Source organism: Daktulosphaira vitifoliae, unplaced genomic scaffold (assembly GCF_025091365.1).
Source record: "Daktulosphaira vitifoliae isolate Bord-2020 unplaced genomic scaffold, ASM2509136v1 Scaffold_2, whole genome shotgun sequence".
Taxonomy (NCBI): domain Eukaryota; kingdom Metazoa; phylum Arthropoda; class Insecta; order Hemiptera; family Phylloxeridae; genus Daktulosphaira; species Daktulosphaira vitifoliae.
Genome location: NW_026099573.1, coordinates 45304209 through 45327138, shown reverse-complemented (window position 1 = coordinate 45327138; position 22930 = coordinate 45304209). Strand labels below are relative to the sequence as shown.

Below are 22930 nucleotides of genomic sequence, written 5' to 3'. Positions count from 1 at the left end.
AATAATTATAAATCGGGTCATTGCATTTAATGGAATATGACAATAATAATATAAATAATAAGTAACTTAGATTTGATTTTGAATAGTTTTTTAATTACAAACATCTAAAAACTCGGTGTCGTTTAAACTATGATAAGGAATGAGAGGCGTGTATATACTTTATTTGAAATAATTTTTTCAAATTGTTAATTATGCATTCTTAAAAAAGATGCATATTGTATTGCTCATAAAAAGACTATTGGTTTTGGAAAATATTATTTATTAATGCCGGTGCTATGTTTTGCCCTGTGTCAAGAGAGATGAAGTTGAATTGGATAGATTCCCCAAGTAAAATTGATTACATGTTAAAAATAATTTTTTTTTTGTTTATAGAGGGTAATAAAAAATGTTTTTATGTATAACCTACTTAAAAATAACTCTATGCTACTGTTTTGTGTACTGTACATTGTGCCGACGCAGTTATTTATGATGAAACTCGAAATCACAAGAAAAAATAATAACATTTGAAAGCATAAAATAATATACAGAATGTTCAAAAAGTAAGGAAACAGTTCAATTGTTACAAACAATAAGAACAATAGAAACCATTATCTTATTTACTAAACACCAGTATATACAAATAAATAGATTTCAATCCACTGTATTTATTATTGTATTTATTGTATTATTTTAAATAAAAATATTTTAATTCAAAAGAGTATAAATTTTTATTTTATTAAGTTGAAGTAATAAAAGCCAATAAATTAACATCTACGATGAAAAAAAAATAAAGCTAGTTCAAACACTAGTGTAAATGATAAATGACTATTAATTATTATACTACCTATTAAATTGTGAACTCCATGAAGTAATTAATCATAAACTGAAAAAGTATAGTAAAATTATAAAAATATTTATTGAGTTATATCGATTTACTATTTAGTACCAACTCTTTTAGGGTCGTTTAATAAATTATTAAAAAATGAACCTTTTAGTATTACAGTATAACATTGACAGGTCAAAGATAGTGTACTGGGAATCCTGTGTTAAAAGAAGGCACGGTATATAACACCCACGACACAAAGTGTTGTAGAGACAAACCTAACCACTCTAGACCACCGTATTCATATACAGGGGTTTTCATTAAGTATAAACCGCTCGTTTTCTCAGCAAATATTGAAAATTTAAAATTTTTGGTAAGGAAAATATTGTTAAATTCAAAAAACTCTACAAAAATATGTAGTAAAATCATAATTTTTTTCATCTCTTCAAGGTTAAAAAACATTAACTTAAATTTTCTTAAATGGGAATCTATTTTGAATTTGTTATTATGATTTAAAATAAAAACGCAAACAACTTTGCTCTTACAATTTTTTTTTCCGATCTACCGTTCATCTATTACAGTTTTTTAAAATTAAATGATTTTGGACTAAATTTCTATTATTTTACTGTTTTGAATACAGAAGTCACTATTTTTAATATAAAATAATTTTTATTGACCAAGATATGACATGTAAGATAGCAATAATAATTTACGACACACAAATTGAAAGATAATAATAATAGATTCAAATCGGACCTTAATTATAATATTAAAAGCACAGTCTATTGGTTTGTAAGACAAACTGTAATACTGAAGAATCAATTTCTTCGAAAAACCCAACTCTACGCGTAGTATAGTGACTCTTAAAATAATCGAATAATACGATAATGTTATCGTAATCATTGCTTACACAAAGTAATTTTTATTTTTGTTGACGGATATATATTAAAACTTGTAGCATAACCTTATAAACTGAATTAAGTTAAATTAGTTTATGTTACACCATAGAAAATGAGTGGCTCCTGTATTCAAAACAGTGAAATAATAGAAATTTAGTCCAAAATCATTTAACTTTAACAAGCTGTAACAGACGAATGGTTGATCGGAAAAAAAATTATAAGAGCAAAGTTGTTTGTATTTTTAATTTTTATTAATTTATGAATTGACACAGCGTTGTCACCTGTATGACACCACGCAATCGTGTCAGTTTAATATACAAGCACATTTTAATATACAGCCACTAACAGTTACGTTAATATTATGTCGTCTACCTTTTTGTGCCTCTCACTCGCATCACTTCAATTCCTTAACAGAATTAAGGCATAATTTGTCTATTAATAGTACTGAAGAGAATCATTTGAACCGTTATAACAATTCTTCCATTAGGATATCATTATAAGTGCGTGCGCTTTTAATAAACTGAAACAATAAAATGAAACGTATTTAACTGAGAGACAAATTACTATTTGCAACCCTGAACTTAAGTGAAACCGTACAATTATTTTGGAAATTGAAAGATCCTAGCACTTACCAAAAATTGCTCTATTATTTATTGAATACTGAACTGTCCTAGAGTTTATAAAAAATTACACGGTTCATTATTGAACATCGAACTTTCCCAGCACTTGTAGGTCGCTTGAACCGACCGGGAACCAATATAATGCTACTAGGGCGGAATCCGAATTGAATACTCTAGTAATCATATAACATAATTTATTTTTAACCGACTTCTAAAAAAGGAAGAGGTTATGAATTCGGTTATATTTTTTTTTTTACCTAAAATTCCACCATTAATAGACCGATTTCAAAAATTCTTTTTTTATTTAAAATGGCATGCTTTTAAACTAGTCCCATGGAAATTTTATAAAAATCGGTTCAGTAGTTTTTAAATCAAAATGACTCATTAAGTAAACAAAATTATTTTCCCTGTGACCAGTGGTATTTACGGTTACTAAATTAGACCCAAATGGACAACCTATATTCCGACTTCATTATCAAGTTATACTTAATGATTAAAACTATGCATATTATAAAAGTAAAAATAAAAAGTTTTTTTGGAAATTCTACCATTAACTAAAATACTGAGAAGAGATAATATCATCATAACAAATTTTTTTCTTTTCAATTTTTGAAAATGTTTCAAAAAATCTGTATTCTTAAAACCTACATTGAAGTTAATCCAATGTACTTAAAGATAATAAAATAAAAACTATCCAAAAATTCGTTTTCTGAGAGTTATCGAGTAATCTAGGAAAATATTTAAAAATGTATAATAGTAATCGTGCCAGCATGAGGAATTATCATTATTGATTGACATTGTTAATAATTGTCGTTCTAATAGTCAATTTATTTAAATAAATCGTTAAATCTGACTTAGTAATTTGTGACAGTTATCAATGTGATCAAAAAAGTAATAATATTGATAAATAAAACTAACAGTCACCAGGGACGGACTTAGGTATGTGGTGGCCCCTGGGCGGAATGCATTGTGGTGGCCCTTTATACATAAACAAGGAAATATATTTTTTTATTTATTAAATAACAATTATTATCATATTTGTGATACCAATGCATACCAAATTTTTGGGGTCCTCTGGGCTGCAGCCCTTAAATCCGGCCATGACAGTCACTGCTATTAATCGTTTTGATGAGCAGCTATTCATTGCAATTGTGAAATAACAGCGATAAAATCACTACTACTACTATTCCTTACCAACACTAAAATAAATTGCCGTGCTCCTTACTATTCTATTTTGTACTGCGTCTGCTGTCTTGTCATTATAATATTAAATGAATACTTATTCGTACTAAGCTACTACAAGGCTTTTTTTTCTAGTAAAAATTTTGTAATAAATAAATACAAATTTTATATTTATTGAAGTATGTAATATCCTTGGATGGATTTGATGAAGTGGTTTTAATAAAACTTGGCTCGGGACGCCCAGATGTCAATTGCAAAAAAAATAAATTCAACATCTTTTAAGTTTTAATGATACTCGCAAATCATAGATATAACCACCCCATCTCTTCAAAATACAAATTACATATTATGTTAATAATTAACAATTATTGTTACATAAAAAAAAATTAAAGGTGGCGTGGGTTCAAACCATTATAAAATATATTTTATGGAACCAAAATAAATTTAAAATATTGGGAAGAGGTTTATGTTTTTATCCCACCATTTTCCCATAAATTATCTAAGCCTCGTGTGTATAACTTTAATTTGCAGAAGCTGCTTAAAATCGGTCATGTACTCCAATAATTTTTTTCTAAACTTTTAAATTAAAACTAAAAAAATATTAATGATTTTTACAAAGTTTGAAACTTAATAGATTTATAAAAATTTTAAATATAATTTGTGTGACATTATATTAAAATATTTTTAAATAGTTTTATGGTCTAATACCCTAAATACTACTGTATCTAATACTACTGTAATAGTAATATTAGCAGAGTAACTGATTTATAATTGTTCATTAAATTTATTTTAAAATAATAATAATCTTGAAAATGTTATTTTTTTGAGTCGTGGTTTTATATTTTTTAGGTTCACCCTTATCCCTTTCTTAACTTTATTTTATTTAAATGGCTACATATATATTAAATTAGCTCATAAAATAGAAAATAATCTAATTAAGAAAACGACTGAACGATAATAACCTTTAGATCAGTACTTCGGAAATTAGCAAATTTTTATAGCTGACAGTTGAAATAATGATAAATGATAAATAAATATAGTTAAAAAAAACACGCTTTTAAAGCACATCGAACTAAAAAGTTAAAAATAATTTTTAAAATAAGTTTAGAATAATTATGAACGAAAAATACTAGTATTATTGTGATAAAAGCGTCGGGCGCTCAATATACGAAAAATATGGCACAAAGCACCCACGCGTTTATCACAATAATACTAGTATTTTTTGTTCATAATTATTTTAAAAATTATTTTTAACTTTTTAGTTCGATGTGCTTTTAAAGCGTGTTTTATAGTTTTTTTAAACTATATTTATTTTTCACTTTTTAGTTTCATGTTATGATAGTAGTTACTATCAATATCTTGGTTGTTACGGGTAACGGGAAATCAGAGTTCGATTCCGGAGAGGGAGTCAGAGAAATGGTTACCACATCCAAGGAAAGCAGCAGGTGCGCAAATTACTCCCTCCCAGAACGTGGAAGTAGTGACGAAAAATGACGATACGGAAATCATCCCTCGTAATCGGAATGAATACTTTATATCTCTTAGAATAAAGCGTATTAATATACAGAGTGTTGTTATTGTTACAAACAATGAGAACAATAGAAACCCGTTTCCTGACTTACTGAACACTCTGTATATAAGCCGAATGACACGCGGATGGTATTGGTCAGTCAAAATAAAAATTTGTTTATATATATATATATAAAATAATCTTTGTTATCATTTTGTGAAAATGTTGTCATTTTGAATCCCCTCTGTGGATAGGTAAAGGATCAGATTTATAAAAAAAATATACTGAATGACAGGTAAAAACATTATTCATCTATAAAAACGCTTCGATGCAAATCTGTAGATAGTGTATAATTAAAAAAAAAAAATTTGTTAAAATAGCATATTTTTNTAAAATCGAAAATCGAAAATTTTAACACAAAAATAGTGTTTTTTTAACTACGGCAGCCGTTTAAATGTAGAAAAAAAAGTGGTCGGGACAAATTTTTTTTTTCATTTTATAGTACATAAAATAAGCTTTAATTTGATATATGTTTAAAGGGACGCAGTATTTACGGAACATTTTCAAAAATTAAGTTAAAAAAGTTATTTTTTGTAAAAAAGTTACTATTTTAAATCCCCCCAGTGAGCAGAATAAGTGTTAGATTTTCAAAAAAAATTATATCAAATTAATATCTAAGGTTTCAATAGAAAAAAATATTATTTTTATTTGTTCGCGCTCGTTATCACGTGATTAAGCGATACCAATAATAATGATGGTCGCCGACCAATATAAGACCAGTTATGCTCGATATACGTACGCGCGCGGACAAATCGCCAGCTTACAATAAAATAATAATAACAGATACATTCCACAATTAATAAACATTCGTAATTATCAATTTATTTATTATACAGATTGAACCAGACGCAACATTATTTGTTCATTTTTGAAAAAGTTATGGCAGTTTTAAGTACAAAAAACATCCCGATAAAAGATAATTTTTATCGCAAACATTACATTTTTTTTTAATTTTCGACAGTCACTTGCACATAGAAGATAAGATGTCGGGACAAATTTTGTTTTTTCATTTGATAGTATATAACATAACCTTTGATTTGATATATGTTTAAAGGACGCAGTATTTCCGGAACATTTTCAAAAGTTCAGTTGAAAAAGATCTATGTTTTTTACAATATTTTAAGTTTTGAACGCCCCCTATATAAGGGGAAATTGTCCAATTTTAATAAAAAGTATGTCAAATGAAAGATGTACTTATAATGTATTTAGAAAAAAAAAATTTGTGCTGATATATACATTTTTCAAAAAGTTATAGCATTTTTAAGTTGAAAATTTAAAATCGAAAATCGAAAATTTTAACACAAAAATAGTGTTTTTTTAACTACGGCAGCCGTTTAAATGTAGAAAAAAAAGTGTCGGGACAAATTTTTTTTTTTCATTTTGTAGTACATAAAATAAGCTTTAATTTGATATATGTTTAAAGGACGCAGTATTTCCGGAACATTTTCAAAAATTAAGTTGAAAAAGTTATTTTTTGTAAAAAAGTTACTATTTTAAATCCTCCCAGTGAGCAGAATAAGTGTTAGATTTTCAAAAAAAATTATATCAAATGAAAGGGAAATATCTAAGGTTTCAATACAAAAAAATATTATTTTTATTTGTTCATTTTTGAAAAAGTTATGGCAGTTTTAAGTACAAAAAACATCCCGATAAAAGATAATTTTTATCGCAAACATTACATTTTTTTTTAATTTTCGACAGTCACTTGCACATAGAAGATAAGATGTCGGGACAAATTTTTTTTTTTCATTTGATAGTATATAACATAACCTTTGATTTGATATATGTTTAAAGGACGCAGTATTTCCGGAACATTTTCAAAAGTTCAGTTGAAAAAGATCTATATTTTTTACAATATTTCAAATTTTAAACGCCCCCCATATAAGGGGAAATTGTCCAATTTTAATAAAAAGTATGTCAAATGAAAGATGTACTTATAATGTATTTATAAAAACCCAGCACGGGCTGATATATACATTTTTCAAAAAGTTATAGCATTTTTAAGTTGANGCACAGTGGTGACGTGGCATAGTTGGATCAAGTATAATGATATCTGACAGTGATTAAAATCACTACCAAAAATAAACGCTTTGATANAAAATCACTATCAAAAATAAACGCTTCGATGCAAATCTTTAGATAGTGTTTAATTTTAAAAAAATTGGTGTTTTATTCCAAAAGCTACTTGATCTGCTGGTTCCTTATTAATATCTCGATTAAGATAAAGTATGTCGAATGAAAAAGGGTTTATTAAAAAATATTATTTCTCATAAAAAAATTGTGTGGATCCATACACTTTTCAATAAGTTATAGCATTATAAAGTTAAATATAATATTAAAATAACCCAACATCAACTCCTATTTCCTTAATTATATCCAGATTAGTAATTAGTTTAATTATATATTATATAATTTTTATAATTAATTATTTTCAAATTATTATTGATTTTTAATATGTTANTTTTTTCCATAATAAAGTACATTACATTAGCTTTAATTTAAGATATATATAAAAGTGTCAGACCTTCCGGAACATTTTCAAATATTAAGTTGAAAAAGTTAATTTTTTATAAAAAAGTTGTCATTTTAAATCCCCCCTTGTGGGCAGGTTAAGTGTCAAATTTAAAAAAAGATTTACTAAATGATAGGTAAAGACATCAAGCATCTATAAAAAATAATTTACGGCAGTTTTTAGTTAAAAAATCATCCAAGTAATGACTAATTATATTGATATGTTCATTTTTGAAAAAGTTACGGCACATTTTAGTAAAAAAAATTGAAAAAATTTCGAGTGAGCGATTTTTAAATTTGTAATTTTTTTGGAGGTTTCCCCCATTTACGGAGAACGAGGGAATTTTTTTCAATTTTTAAGGGTAATGTCTTCGACTAGATACGATTTGTGATCTTTTGACGTATCGTTGAAAGAAATCGGTTCGGTGAGAGCTGAGAAAAAGTGGTAACAGACACAAAAAAAAAATAAATAAATAAACACATCTTAGTAAAACCAATACATTCTCAGCTTCGCATCGAAGCTGAAATGTAAAAAATAAAATCGANTTAAAAATATAAGTAAAAAATAAAATCGAGAATTTTCACACAATAATAGCATTTGGTAGCCATTTTCACCACGAAGACAAGTCCAGAGGTCAATTTTATTTTTTTCATATTAAAGTATATTACATTAGCTTTAATTTAAGATATATATAAAAGTGTCAGACCTTCCGGAACATTTTCAAAAGTTAAGTTGAAAAAGTTAATTTTTTGTGAAAAAGTTGTCTTTTTAAATCCCCCCCTGTGGGCAGATAAAGGGTCAAATTTACAAAAAAAATATATCAAATGATAGGTAAAGACATCAAGCATTTATATAAAAAAAAATTATATTGATACGTTTATTTTTGAAAAAGTTACGGCATATTTTAGTAAAAAAAATTGAAAAAATTTCGAAAATTAGCGATTTTTAAATTTGTAATTTTTTTGGAGGTTTCCCCCATTTACGGGGAACGAGGGAATTTTTTTCAATTTTTGAGGGTAATGTCTTCGACTAGATACGATTTGTTATCTTTTGACGTATCGTTGAAAGAAATCCGTTCGGTGAGAGCTGAGAAAAAGTGGTAACAGACACAAAAAAAAAAAAAACACATCATAGTAAAACCAATACCTTCTCAGCTTCGCATCGAAGCTAAAACATATCTTAACATTGTAAAAATTGTTCGAAAATTATAATAATTTAAAGTAATGATTTGTAATTTACCTTCATCTTGGGTTGAGCGACTTTGAGTAATTTTTGAAATTCAAAAGGGGTATGGATCAAGGGGGCTTTAGGATTTTGTTCCCCGGAAGCCAACCAAACCCAACCAGCCCCTATGATGTTATTTTATAAAATATATCTATTTTAAACAGTTTGTAATTATTCTAAATTAATAAAAATGACTACGCATCATTACCTTGTATACAACTAAAAATGCGTTCTTTGAAGATTATTTGAACTTTGAGTTTAGCAAACTCGACTACATAATTCTTAAAAAAGATTTATTTTTTATGTTTTAAAAATGTTGGCTATAACATTATTAATTAATTAGATATAGACCTTATAACTTTTTGTTTATAAGATGTATTAGACCACCATTATCTTATCACGTATGAAACAGTTGTTATCATGTTTTGACAAACTTCACCTTGTTAACTATCAAAACCAAATGCAACAGATAATTTATTATCGTCTGCTAATTTTGCATTCCATTGTCCAATATAATAGTATAATTTGAATAAATTAGTTATTTGTAGTTAGGACTTCTTATTATAATTCTGATTCAGACTTTTTGTGGTAGCTTAATAGGTTAGTTATATTTTTATCTAGAAACTATATGATAGTCCAACACAATTTTATCTTTTTCAAGTAAATTTTGTTAAATTTTAAAAAAAAAAAAAAAAAAAATGGCTAGTCAACATAATGAGAATGTAGAAGTAATAGATCCTTTTAAAGAAAATTATGATAACTATTTGCTTATTGATGCTGGAGCAAATATGGTTAATAAAAAATTTAGTAGAGATTTAGAATCTGTTCTACAACGAGCTAAAGATTCAGGTATGTCTTAATGTTATACATTTTTATGATGACAATTATTTGATCATGTTTTAATAATAAACTTTTGAAGGTGTACAAAAAATTATAGTTCCATGCACTTCATTAAAAACGAGCAAAGAAGCTTTGAGATTAGCTAGAATCTATCCTGGAGCATTATATTCAACAGCAGGTATTTAAAGTTTAAAAATTATAGTGTAAGAATGTAATTTATTTGTTTTGAATAATAAAATAGGCACATAGCCAGTATTATATTTTGGAGTGGGTGTAACAAAAAATCTTTAGATTTAGGTAAAATTTTTCACTGTTATCTCTTAACAAATTAATCCTATAAAATGTTTCTATAAACTACCTAAGAACTCATTGCTTACTTAATCTTATTAATTACAGTTCAAGATTTAATCAAGTATTTTTTTCAAAAATTATACATTTGCTTTCAAAACAAAACATTGTATGTGACATTTTTGTTGAAAGTGAATTGTGAATATTTTGATTGAAGTACTAAAATTCTCTATTAATAGATATGTTTATTTTGGACAAAAATGTTGTATACAACCTTTTTGATAGGAAGCATCAATATGTAGTTTTAAGTTAATTGTACTTGTTATGGTCAACAAATAATAGAAAATTTTGTTTTTTTTTTTTTTTGTTAAGGAATATTGTGTATTACAGTTATTTATTTAATATATAAAAACATTTAATTTAATTTGTTCATAAGTATAAATTTTTTTAAATAATCAATTAGGGGAACAAATTGAATTAAGTAAATTCACATTTTGGTAAACATGAATTGTACTCTGATATTTTTTATTTTATTAGGCATATACTTATATGTCTAATCATTATTTTTGACTTTAAATTTTTTTTATGTTTGTCTACTAATTTTTGTACCAAACATTTATATTTGTTTCTTATACTAAATTTTTTTGAAAATCAACTCTATAAGATTATTTTTTAAAAATAATAAATTATACTTTTAACATATAATATTATTAATATTTTTAGGTATTCATCCACATGAAGCAAAGTCATGGGATGACAACTATTATGAAGAGTTAAAAGATATTGCAAGTAATTCTGAATGTGTAGCAATTGGTATATGTGGATTAGATTATAATAAAGACTTTTCAACTCCTGACACTCAAAGAAAAGTATTTGAAATACAGGTATAATTTATTATTTTTACATAGGTTGTCCAAAAAAAGAAAAAACTTAAATTTTTAAAGATTAGTTTTTTTTTTTAGAATAAAATAATCATAATAAATTTTTTTAGCTTCGATGCGAAGCTGAGAAGGTATTAATTTTACCATGATGTGTTTATTTTTTTTTTTATTTTTTTTTTTATTTTTTTTGTGTCTGTCACTACTTTTTCTCAGCTCTCACTAGACCGATTTCTTTTAACAATACGTCAAAAGATCACAAATTGTATCTAGTTGAAGACATTACCCTTAAAAATTTAAAAATTTTCCCTCGTTCCCCGCAAATGGGGGAAATATCCAAAAAAATTACAAATTTAAAAATCGACAAATTTTGTCATTTTTTTCACTTTTTTTTCTTAAAACTTCCATAACTTTTTCAAAAATCAACAAATCAACATAATTTTTTTTTAAACTAAAACCTTAGATATTTTCCTTTCATTTGATATAATTTTTTTGAAAATTTAACACTTAACCTGCTCATGGGGGGGGATTTAAAATTGCAACTTTTTTACAAAAACTAACTTTTTCAACTTAATTTTTGAAAATGTTCCGGAAATACTGCGTCCTTTAAACATATATCAAATTAAAGCTTATTTTATGTACTATAAAATGAAAAAAAAAAATTTGTCCCGACGACCTATCTTCTATGCGCAAAAGGCTACCGTATTTAAAAATATGCTATTTTTTATTAAAATTCTAGGTTTTGTATTTTATTTTATTTTAAAATATTTTATTAGGGGAATAAACTGACTTTCATGAATATTATATAATTTCATTGACATAGAATAAAGTTCATAAGACATATGATATTATACTTATTAACATTTTTTACTTTTTTAAAGTCGAAAAAGTAATTTTTAAATTTGAGTTAGCTTAAATAGCCAATTTTATCATGCAACAAAAATCAACGAATAGTTGCCGAATGGGTAACACCTTGATCTTTAACGCCTAGGGTACGAGGTTCAAATCCGTTTGTGGCTTCTAAAATTTTGCATTTTTTTTTTGAGTTAGAATAGAATTTTCAAATCATTTGATATTTATCTCATTTAGATTCAATAATTTCAATAAATATAAAGGATCTTATCACTATAGTCTCCCCTCGTGAGAAGAAATTGATATTCATGTTAATATTATTTTACTATGTGGTTCTTTTTCTGGCTACGATTTATTTTGCCAACCCTCACTAGACCTACTTTTTTCAACGATACGTCAAATGATTCATTTAAGTTTATGATATTTAAGTTAATGATTAGTTTAAGTTATTACTCTTAAAAATCAAAAAAATATTCCTTATTCAAATAAAAAGTAGCTTAACTAGATTTGTCCATACAAACAATTAAAATCATTAATTTTTAATATTCTTAAATTATTTATTGTCGAATTAAATTTGATATGATAAAAGTATTCAACTACAAAAGTAAATAATTTTACTTTATAATTTATTAATTTTTTAACTCTATTTCTGTGTGCTACTACCAGTCTATAATATGCCAAATTTTTTAGTAATATTTTGCTATATAAATCATAAATTTAAAAAAAAAATGATTTTTAGTTTCACCTGAAGTTAACGATGGAGTTTTACAATTATAATTATATTTTTGATAATATGCTCAATTGAGTAAATCTTTTTAACTACTTTGGTTTGATTGGTTCATTTAATTAAAGTAAATTATTAAAATTAATTAAGTTCTGAATATTTCAATTGCAGAATTTTTTTAAACACCAAAAGTTATTAGGATATGATTACTATTCTTTCTATTTCAGTTATCTATTACGATAAAAATGTAAAAAAATCGAATTTTTCTGACAAATGTACTGTAATTAGTAATTATAAAATTTCCAGATTGCATATTAATCTTAAAAATTTCATTTTTTTCAATTTAATAATGTCAATTTCAAACTTGCAAGTTGAACTATAAGTTATGGTAACAAATTCATTTTTTAGCTTCGATGCGAAGCTGAGAAGGTATTTTTCATTAAAACTTTCACTTTAAAAGACAATAAAAAATAGGTTCAAAATGATTACCTTTAACATATTAAAAATCAAAATCAGTATTAATTTAATACAATTTTTTTTGTTCTTAATTATTTTTTTTTATATGTAAATACTTATTTTTTAATAATAAGTAATAATATTAAAACTTAGAAGTAATAGAAAAAGTTTAATTGCACATTTGAAAACATCACGAAAAGTTTATTTAGAAAAGTATATTTTTTTTCTGATGAAAGTTCCTTTTGTTTAGTGTATTTATTCATAAGTAACAAAATTTTTTTATTAAAAAGTATTGCATAAATTCCTTTAAATTTGTATACGCATTAAAAGTATATGAATATACAACTCCTTTTTATTTTTATAATATCTCCGTAAAAATTACAATATTATATTATTGAATACCACTTTCATACTCAATTTAATTACTGTAATTATTATGTATTCATATATTATAGTTATAAATCGGGGTAAAATTAAGGGAATAAGTGTTATTGTTGTTTTTGAAATAATCTACCAATTTCATTTTTTTCTATTTAATAATATTTATTTCAAACTTGCAAGTTGAGTTAAAAGTTATGGTAATAAATTCATTTTTTTTTTATTAAAACTTTCACTTTAAAGAACAAAAAGAAGTAGGTTCAAAATGATTACTTTTAACATATTAAAAATCAATAATAATTTGAAAATAATTAATTATAAAAATTATATAATATATAATTAAAATAATTACTAATCTGGATATAATTAAGGAAATAGGAGTTGATGTTGGGTTGGGTTGGTTACATTTTTAACTTTATAATGCTATAACTCATTGAAAAGTGTACGAATCAACACAATTTTTTTATGAGAAATAATATTTTTTAATAATCCCTTTTTCATTCGACATACTTTATCTTAATCAGGGTATTAATAAGAAACTAGCAGATAATGTAGCTTTTGTAATTATCCACCAATTTCTTAGAATTAAACACTATCTACTGATTTGCATCGAAGCGTTTCTTATGATAGTGATTTTAATCACTGTCAGATTAAATCTATACTGGACCCAACTATGCAACATCTCCACTATGCCGCGACTCCACTGTGCTGGGTTTTTTATTACAATTTAAAACTATAATTGTTTGAATACATTGGTCTCCTTCTCTTTCTACTTTTAGTAATGCTCTGAAAAGATCTTTGTAGAAGCTATTTGAGGTACCCTTCGAAATTATGTTTTACCTTGGCATTCTATTCAAACTTGATTTCTTTAATATATTTCTTGTCTTTTTCAAAAATCATGTAGTGATATTGACAGAATGTGTGAACACATTGTCGAGGTGCAAAACCCAACTTTGCACAACTAATTTGTAATAAGACATATTCATTATTGTATTAGTTGGTACAAAATGCTTGTATGACATTCATTTTGAATAAAAAATAATTGGCATTTATGAGATAAGTACCATAAATGGTCTATAATTAAGACTAATTATGAGTTTTAAAAATAGATACTCTACTGTAGTAAACCCCATTTACTTTCCTGTCATTTATTCGTTGATCTGTGTAAAGAATAATAACAATTAGTTTTGACTTGCGGTTTTGTTACTCATGTTGTAGGCACTATAAGAGAGGTATACAAAAAATGTTTTATTTAGGTTTCTCTCGAAAACCTAACTATTATAATATCAAAACGATTATGGGCTTGTTTTGTTTATCTTTGTCTTAAAAATAAAAATCAGTCTCATTCTTTTTTGGAAATCTGTCGTTCAAAATTTTTATATACTAACAGTCTAATTAAATTGAAATTTTTTATTATGCTTACAAAAGGATTCAGGTTAGAATAAATAACTTTGATGAATAAAAAGATATTTCTTTAAATAAATTATTTCTTAAATTTTATTTTGCATTTTTCAGTTATCTTTGGCTTTAGAACTTAAAAAACCAATATTATTGCATCAAAAAGGTGCCCATGATGATTTTCTTCGCATCTTAAAATCATACTCAACTACCACACTACCTACTACTATATTACATTCATTTACGGGAACTTTTGAAGAAGCTACAGATTATATAAACTTTGGAATGTATATTGGTATAACAGGTTAATAATAAGTACAATAAGTCCTAATTTAAAAAGCTCTTATAACAGAATTTCAAATACGGCTATTAGTATTAAAAATGGAATGAAAATGTATTAGAATTAATTTTTAATTGATAAAAAATTTTTATTTTATAAATCTCAAAATTTTTTGTTTTTTCTTTTTAGCTTCGATGCAAAGCGGGAGGAGGTATTACTTTTACTAAGATGTATCTATTTTCTTATGTCTGTTGCCACTTCTTCTCAGCTCTCCAAGGAACACTTTCTTTACTATAAAAAAATCACAAATTGATTCTTATTGAAGACATTGTACTTAAAAATTGAAAAGAATTTCCTTCGTTCCTTGTATATGGGGTATTTCCCCCAAAAAATTATAATTTTTAAAATTGTTAAATTTCAACATTTTTATTTTTTAAAACTGCCATTACTTTTTCAGAAACTAACCAATCAAAATAATTTGTTTTTATATTGAAATCTTAGATATTTTCTTTTTATTTGATTTAAATTTTTTGAAAATTGACCATTTACGTGCCTACAGGGGGGATTCAAAATAGTAACTTTTTCACAAAAGTCAATTTTTACAATTTAACTTTTGAAATGTTCCAGAAATACTGTGTTCTTAAACATATGTTAAATTATAGTTTATGTTAAAAAAAAAAATTTGTCTCAACGACTTATTAGTTACAAATAGCTGTCATGGTTAAAAACATGCTATTTTTGTGTTAAAATTTTCGATGTTATATTTTTAATATAATTTACTATAACTTTTTGAAGAATATATGGATCAACACAAATTTGTTTCTAAATACTTTATATATACCCCTATCATTCGACATACATATTTTCAAATCGGACAATTTCTCACTATACAAGGGTGTCAAAACTTGAAACATATGCATAAAAAGCAACTTTTTCAGTTTAACTTTTGAAAATATTCCGAAAATACTGTGTTTTTTTAATATATATTATATTAAAGCTTATGTTACATATTTTAAGTTAAAAAAAATTATTTGTCCTGGCGACCTATCTTGTATGTGCAGTCGTCAAAGTTGAATAAATTTATTAAATAATTATTCATAATTAAACATATATATCATAAAACTTGTAATCAGAATATAAATAAGGAAATAGGAGTTGATATTGATTTTGTAATTATCCATCAATTTCAATCTACAGATTTGCATTAAAGCGTTTCTTATGATAGTGATTTTAATTACTGTCAGATATCATCTATACTTACCTCAATTTTGCCATAAATTTAACAAATAAATAGATCAAAGTAAAAAAAAATGTAAAAATATATATATTAAATGCAAGATTATTATAAATATATTTAGGAAGTTTTTAAAATTTTAGTGTACATCTAATAAGCGTATTAAAAGGAGGGAGACCCCTTACATTGTTCTAAGCTTATGATAAATTACAGTTTCAATTAGTACTGATATTTAATACAGTCTCATCAAATATTTTATGATATTGATTTTAATTTCTTTCAATATATAATGGTTCCCTGTGTGCAGATCCCCTCTGTAATGTGTCCTGAATGTACTGGTCTTTTTATGTTGTTTTCTTAAGTGAAAGTATTCTCTCCTACTACAATTTTTTACTGACTTTATATTTGCCTTCACACTTATTATTTAAATAATTACCAATTGAACAAAAGGGTTTCACAAAAGAGTATGAACAAATTTTTTTTAATGTTAAAATGGCCAGACATCAACTAGTTTAAAATTGAACATTACAAAAAAAAATTGATTTATTTAAAATGTTTGAATATTTACTATGGAACATTTTTTTGTAAAAACATACATTATATTTTGTTTTGATTTATTTATATACATTGAAATATAAATAAGATTTATTTATTTATTTTTAGGTGGATTATGTAAAGATAGTTCTGGAAATGGTATAAAGAAGCTCCTTAATGCGGGTAAATTAACTTTAGATAAAATATTGGTTCAAACAGATTCTCCTTTTATGTACCCTAATGCAAGAGCAGCTAATATTTCGGAAGCTATTAAATCTACTCTAACTCAAAGGTAAGATCAGTAATTATAGAATAAATAACAAATTATAAATTTATAACTGAAAAAAAAATGAATGTAATTTAAAAAATAAATTTACTTAAAGCTTGTGTAATATTATTTTATACTATTTTAGATCTCTTGGATTTCTACAACGTTATTGTACATTTCACCGGAATGAACCATGTTCTTTACCTATAATTGTAGAATTAATTGCAGGATTTATTGGTAAGAAACCCGATGAAGTTGCTTTAGCATCATCATTCAATGCTTTAAAAATATTTGGAATGTCATAAAATAGATGTGTACATAAAGATATTTAATCTAAAATTGTTTGTGTTATGTTATTTTAAACTTTATTTTGATAGATGGATATTTATATTGTTTCTTTATGTGATTTAGAAATTATTTATGTTGACCTTGGAATAACCCTTAATAAAATTAAAATTTAATTTATTAATAAATTATACTATGTGCCATTTGACAAATTTTAATTATTGATATATGTATAATTTATGTCCTTGATTTTTACACAAGCGATTAACTGACGCACGTCCATATGAACCTAGCCTTAGTAATTTTTTCTATACTTGACAAAACTTGAATAATTGAAGAAAAATATGAATATTAAAAACAAAAAAAATTATTATTTCTTATAGTCGTATTTCATAATAAATTATTGCCTTAGACCAGTGGTCGGCAACCGGCGGCCCGCGGGCCGTATCCGGCCCGCGTGGCTATTGAATACGGCCCGCTTTAAATTCTAAATCGACTAATTTAATTGAATATCATTTTGTATAAATATAATTGAACGTTGCGTTTTTGGTACGGGTATTTTATATAAGTCATATTATTATTTTAAGTTTTAGATAGTATTTTTTTGCATAATAAATAATGTAATTATAAATTTTTTTTTTTTATCTGGCCCGCGAACTCTTTTTAATTTGTAAATGTGGCCCGAGAATTAAAAAAGGTTGCCGACCACTGGTTTAGACTATTAAGATACAATATTAAATTAAAAAAATCTAGCACAGTGGGATTGTGGCATAGTTGGGTCAACTATAATGATATCAGACAGTAATTAAAATCACTATTATAAAAAACGCTTAGATGCAAATCTGTAGTGTTTAATTTTAAAAAATTGGTGGAATATTCTAAAAGCTATATGATCTTCTATTTCCTTATTTATATACTGATTACAAGTTTTATGATTTATAAGTGTAATATATGAATAAATAAATATCTATATATATTTATAATATATAAATATGTTAAGGAAAATGGTGTCCGATTTAAAAAAATAAGTTTTTCAAATGATATAAATATTATTTCTCATAAAAAAATTGTATTGATTCATACACTTTTCAATAAGTTACAGCATTATAAAGTTAAAAATGTAAAATATAAAATCGAGAATTTTAATTTAAAAATAACATTTGGTAACTATTTTCACTGTGAAGACAAAATAAAGTCCGAACATTTTTTTTCCATAATATAGTATATTACATTATCTTTAATTTAAGATATCTATAAAAGTGTCAGAGTATCCGGAACACTTTCAAAATTCAAGTTGAAATAATTTAAAAATAATTGATCTCATCAAAAAATTTTATGGCCAACATACTGTTGGCCATATAATATAATATCATAAATGAGATGATATTATACTTAAAATTCAATTTTTTGTAAAAATATTTTAATTTTTTTTTTATAGTCTATTATATGATGAGTACTTGTTTTTTTTATTATTATAAACAAAATATCTGATATTTTTAAAATATTTAAGAATTATTTTAAGTTTAAGATAATATTTGCTGTATTTGTACCACTGGAGTTGTGCACACTTTTAACCTTGGTTTGTTTCATAATAAGTGTTTATAAAGGAAACTGTTAAAAATGATCTACTGCAATGTATCTTTACAAACATAAAATTGACTTAATTTTTATTGTAAATAAAATTAAATTTAAAAAAAAGTTGCAAGTATAAAAAATCAATTTAAACAGTAAAAATATTACATTGTATAGTTTCTAACTATTGCCTTAAAGAAGAGGAACAAACACATACAATAATGTATATTAATACAATAAAAATAGTAGACTTAAACGGAAAATTATACTATTTCACATTAAATAATAATAAATAACTTTTTTGACAAAGCATTTAGATTTATATATTTTGTTTGTTCTCTAGTCTTTTTATTACTCTATCATAAAAGAGTTCTAATTCATTGTATTCTACATCTACTTCTTCAAGTTTTTCAGCAGCATCAGCTTTCAAAATTTTATCAGCTTCTCCTGGAGGCATAGCTAGCATCAATTTTGTTGGTTTTTTCTATATTTTAAAAATAAAATATAATAAAATAAAAACATAACTGTATAAAATAATATTTTACCTGAAGAGGCCAATTTAATCTTGCTTTAACAAATTTTTTGTATTTATTATACTCGTTTAAATCAAAACGATTGGTATTTTGTAATAGTATTATTTCTAGAATCCGACGGATTTGTTTCTGTGACAATTATTAAAAAAAAAGTTTTAATATAATTAATTTGAAAATCTTTTGTTTATAAATGGAAATTTGAAAATTATCAAATGTTTTTTTAATTATCTAATTTTAAAATGTCCAACTCTGTTATTTTTATTAATGCAAAAAAAAAGTACTTTTTAAAATATTTTCTCTTCAAATTTAAAATCACTTATAATTTTAACTTCTAATCACATTAATAATTTAATGATATAATATTGAAATATACAAACTGGATTTATTTTATAATGTCTTTTAAATTCTTCAACCATTTCTTTATATTGTAAATTCTTTAGTTTTTCCTTATCAAAAGACTTTAATTGGCAGAAATTACTTGCATCAACAAAATCACGAACAATTTGAAATTCATCATTTGGACTTTCAACTAACAATTTTTGTTAAAATTAAATTAATTTAAAAATTTTTTTTTTATCACATACCAATCAATTCAAAATTGTACGTTTAGACATATTTTACCTGTAATATCAATAACATCTGATTTTAATGAATAATATTTGTAAACAGAATTTATAAGTTTAGCACATAATCCTTTTCTTTGAAAAGGTGGTAAAATTAACATTTGACTGATTCTTGGTCGAATTTTATCAGGATAAGCATAATATTCATAAATTGTACAATACCCGATTGGAGCATAACATTGATCACCATTTTCATTTTTAAAAAGTTCATACCTAAAAATTATTTTAATAAATTTATATATAATTACTAGCAGTGATACTCTACATTGCCCCAAATAGATGATTGTTTACCTTTTTCATTTAGGTTTTATAAATTGATTAAACTGAATTTTTTTTAAATTTTCTCACCCTTATATTTTTTTAAATTAGAAAAAACCTAATTAACGATTACATATAATTATACAAATCTTACATCATAAAAATTTTCCACTTTGAGTCATCAAAATCAATAAAATTTGAGGCATCAATATACCATAGTACAAATGTTTGTAGTTGATTAAAATAATCTTTAAATGAAGTATTTTCATCTTCAATTACATAAACTTCATACTTTATTTGATCATTATGATCACCTAGAATACAGTATTAAAAATTATAATCAATAAAATACCAATTTTTTACACAACTCACTTATTAAAAACTCATCAAGTAACTTTCCATATGGCTTTAAAGAAGACTCATTTTCTAAATATTTTTCAAATAAATTTAAATTAGTACAGAAATCTGGACTAATGTATTCTTTAAGTTTTTCCATTATGTCATCAGGCTGAAGAAAAATGAATTGATGTTAAAATTATTTTAATGCTACAATTAGATACTATATTAGTATGTAAATAACATACATTTACATCAAATTTGCTAGGGTCTACTTTTGTTGAATATTCAACACCAATGTACAGTTTTAAAGAGCAAGCTGTGTAATACATTTTAACAACAAGATCTTTGTAACCAAATATTTTCTCCCTGAAAATTTTACAATGAAAATCTTCAAAAATTAATAAAATATTTTAGATAAAATATCTATAAAAATTATAATCATAGAAAATAATTATTTTTATTCAATTTAGAGTATATTGTAAAAATCTATATAGAAACAAATATTTTTTGCTTATATATCTAATTATAACATACATGTCAACTACTTAATTTTTTTTTTGTATGAGATCTAATAAAAGGTCCTTAAATAAGTATAATTAAAACTACAAATTGATGAAATAATTGAATTTAACTCACTTAGTATTTCAAACAAAAATTATTTTTTAATTTAATTATAAATATACACTGGTATTATTTAACATTTAAGGAGAAATGTAATGTTAAATTATTAATTGTTCTCTAAAGCTTTAATATAAAATGATAACAATTAATAAAATAAAAACCCGTACTTAATTCCATCTCATTAAAAGAAAATTTCAAAAATAACTTTTATTTAAATAAATGATTAGTTTTGGACATATATTATAGCACACAGCTTCCATGATGTAAAACTAATAATTTCACATGGAATTATAACATAAATTAGATATTTGTTACTAATCTTACATATTCCCAAAAACTTGATATGTCATATCTGGATGAAAAGCAGTTTTTGTATCTCCTATATCACTGACTTTACGCACTAAAAATTATTTAAATACAATAATAGGAAGTTACTGCAAAAACAATTGTTGCATTTAAATATACCTAATTTCAATTCTAGTGCACTATTACTGCTGACAATATATTGCTCCATGACTCAATTTTTGCAAATAGCTATGAAAATAAAATACAAAAATCTAAAAATTAGACAAATATAATTAACACTATTATTATTAAACTTAATCTATCTTATCTAAATATAATACATCTTTTTATATGCTATTATATTTTGTCTCATTATCTACATACACATTATCAATTCTTATTTCCTAAAATGGTATAAAGAACTACTTATTTTCGTTCCAATCATAATTCTCTTAAAAACATACAGTCAATGTTTATCTTGATTTCTAACTAGCTATTACTTTAAGTAAAATTCTCCTACACTCCAACTTTATGCGATGGTTATTACAATACAACCTACATTTTTATGCTATTATTATTTTTTAAATCACGTACGAGAATAACTGAAATAGTTAATTATGTTAATTTTTGAGAAATTATATTATATGAATATAAACATATAATCCTAGATGAGAGATAAAATGTATTCAAATAATATTGTTAACATAAACATATCGATAGTAATATTAATTAATTAGATGATAGATACTGAAAAATGTTAAAATAATATATTTAATACATTACATGGTTTATTTTCAAAGCGTTTTTCACAAAAAACCTTTACGTCTTATTAGATTAAGGAATTTAATTATAAATTATAAATTATGAATTAAAGTTGGTTTGTGTCAGCTAATGATAGTTAAAAGTTAACTTTTAATGTAAAAACAACTCGTGGCCAGACAGACTTGTTAATTTCAATTAAAAGTTTACAATAAAACTGGCGGACACTTCGAAAATGTAATAAAACTTCAACTATTATCAATAACAAAATATAACTAAAATGTACAAACGTCATTTGAGCGAAAAAATCATACTATTGAATGTAAGGTTTAAGGGTTAGTACCTTGTGGGATTAAATACTTTTCGTGGAAGAAGTGTTCTGCCGTTATAATAATTTCATAAATCAAAAGCTTGTACGGTTTTGATATTTGAATGATATCAATAAAAAAACTTTGCGCCTTTTTTCATAATAAATTGATAACAATGAATTATTATTCGATTCAGTTGGGTGATATTAACAATAAATAAATTACAAGTACATTTCACATCCATCTTATTAATTTCATTAATTCTTACTTACCTAATATCAGTTATTATGGAATGAGCCATAAGCTTACTGTATATATTGAATATAATACCAAATATTAGATTTATTTTATAAAACTGTCGCTGAAATCAACTTTGTGTGTAGATTACCAACCAAATGATACTAGTCA

The 22930-nt window shown here is 24.6% G+C and overlaps 2 protein-coding genes across 6 annotated transcripts; one reads left to right on the top strand and one right to left on the bottom strand.

Moving 5' to 3' along the window:
* Window positions 1–9289: 9289 nt before the first annotated feature.
* Window positions 9290–17427, top strand: LOC126899257 (3'-5' ssDNA/RNA exonuclease TatD). 2 transcript variants are annotated; one of them, XM_050673954.1, is made up of 6 exons: window positions 9290–9658; window positions 9729–9827; window positions 10661–10821; window positions 14741–14918; window positions 16801–16963; window positions 17085–17427. In XM_050673954.1, exons 1-6 carry the CDS (start codon window positions 9508–9510, stop codon window positions 17242–17244), a joined length of 912 nt encoding a protein of 303 aa, XP_050529911.1. In that variant the 5' UTR covers window positions 9290–9507; the 3' UTR covers window positions 17245–17427. The 2 variants fall into 2 exon arrangements, with proteins under 2 accessions (XP_050529911.1, XP_050529910.1); XM_050673953.1 differs by having other exon boundaries at window positions 14741–14927.
* Window positions 17428–18860: 1433 nt separating this feature from the next.
* On the bottom strand, window positions 18861–22927 carry LOC126899249 (histone acetyltransferase type B catalytic subunit). Of its 4 annotated transcripts, none has more exons than XM_050673923.1 (10): window positions 22795–22927; window positions 21636–21704; window positions 21495–21570; window positions 20795–20915; window positions 20583–20718; window positions 20365–20524; window positions 19951–20165; window positions 19707–19858; window positions 19342–19458; window positions 18861–19280 (listed from the first exon to the last, which is right to left on the bottom strand). In XM_050673923.1, exons 2-10 carry the CDS (start codon window positions 21682–21684, stop codon window positions 19116–19118), a joined length of 1191 nt encoding a protein of 396 aa, XP_050529880.1. In that variant the 5' UTR covers window positions 21685–21704; window positions 22795–22927; the 3' UTR covers window positions 18861–19115. The 4 variants fall into 4 exon arrangements, with proteins under 4 accessions (XP_050529880.1, XP_050529879.1, XP_050529878.1 ...); XM_050673922.1 differs by lacking the exon at window positions 22795–22927 and adding an exon at window positions 22558–22603; XM_050673921.1 differs by lacking the exon at window positions 22795–22927 and adding an exon at window positions 22239–22464 and having other exon boundaries at window positions 21636–21727.
* Between the last annotated feature and the right edge of the window lie 3 nt (window positions 22928–22930).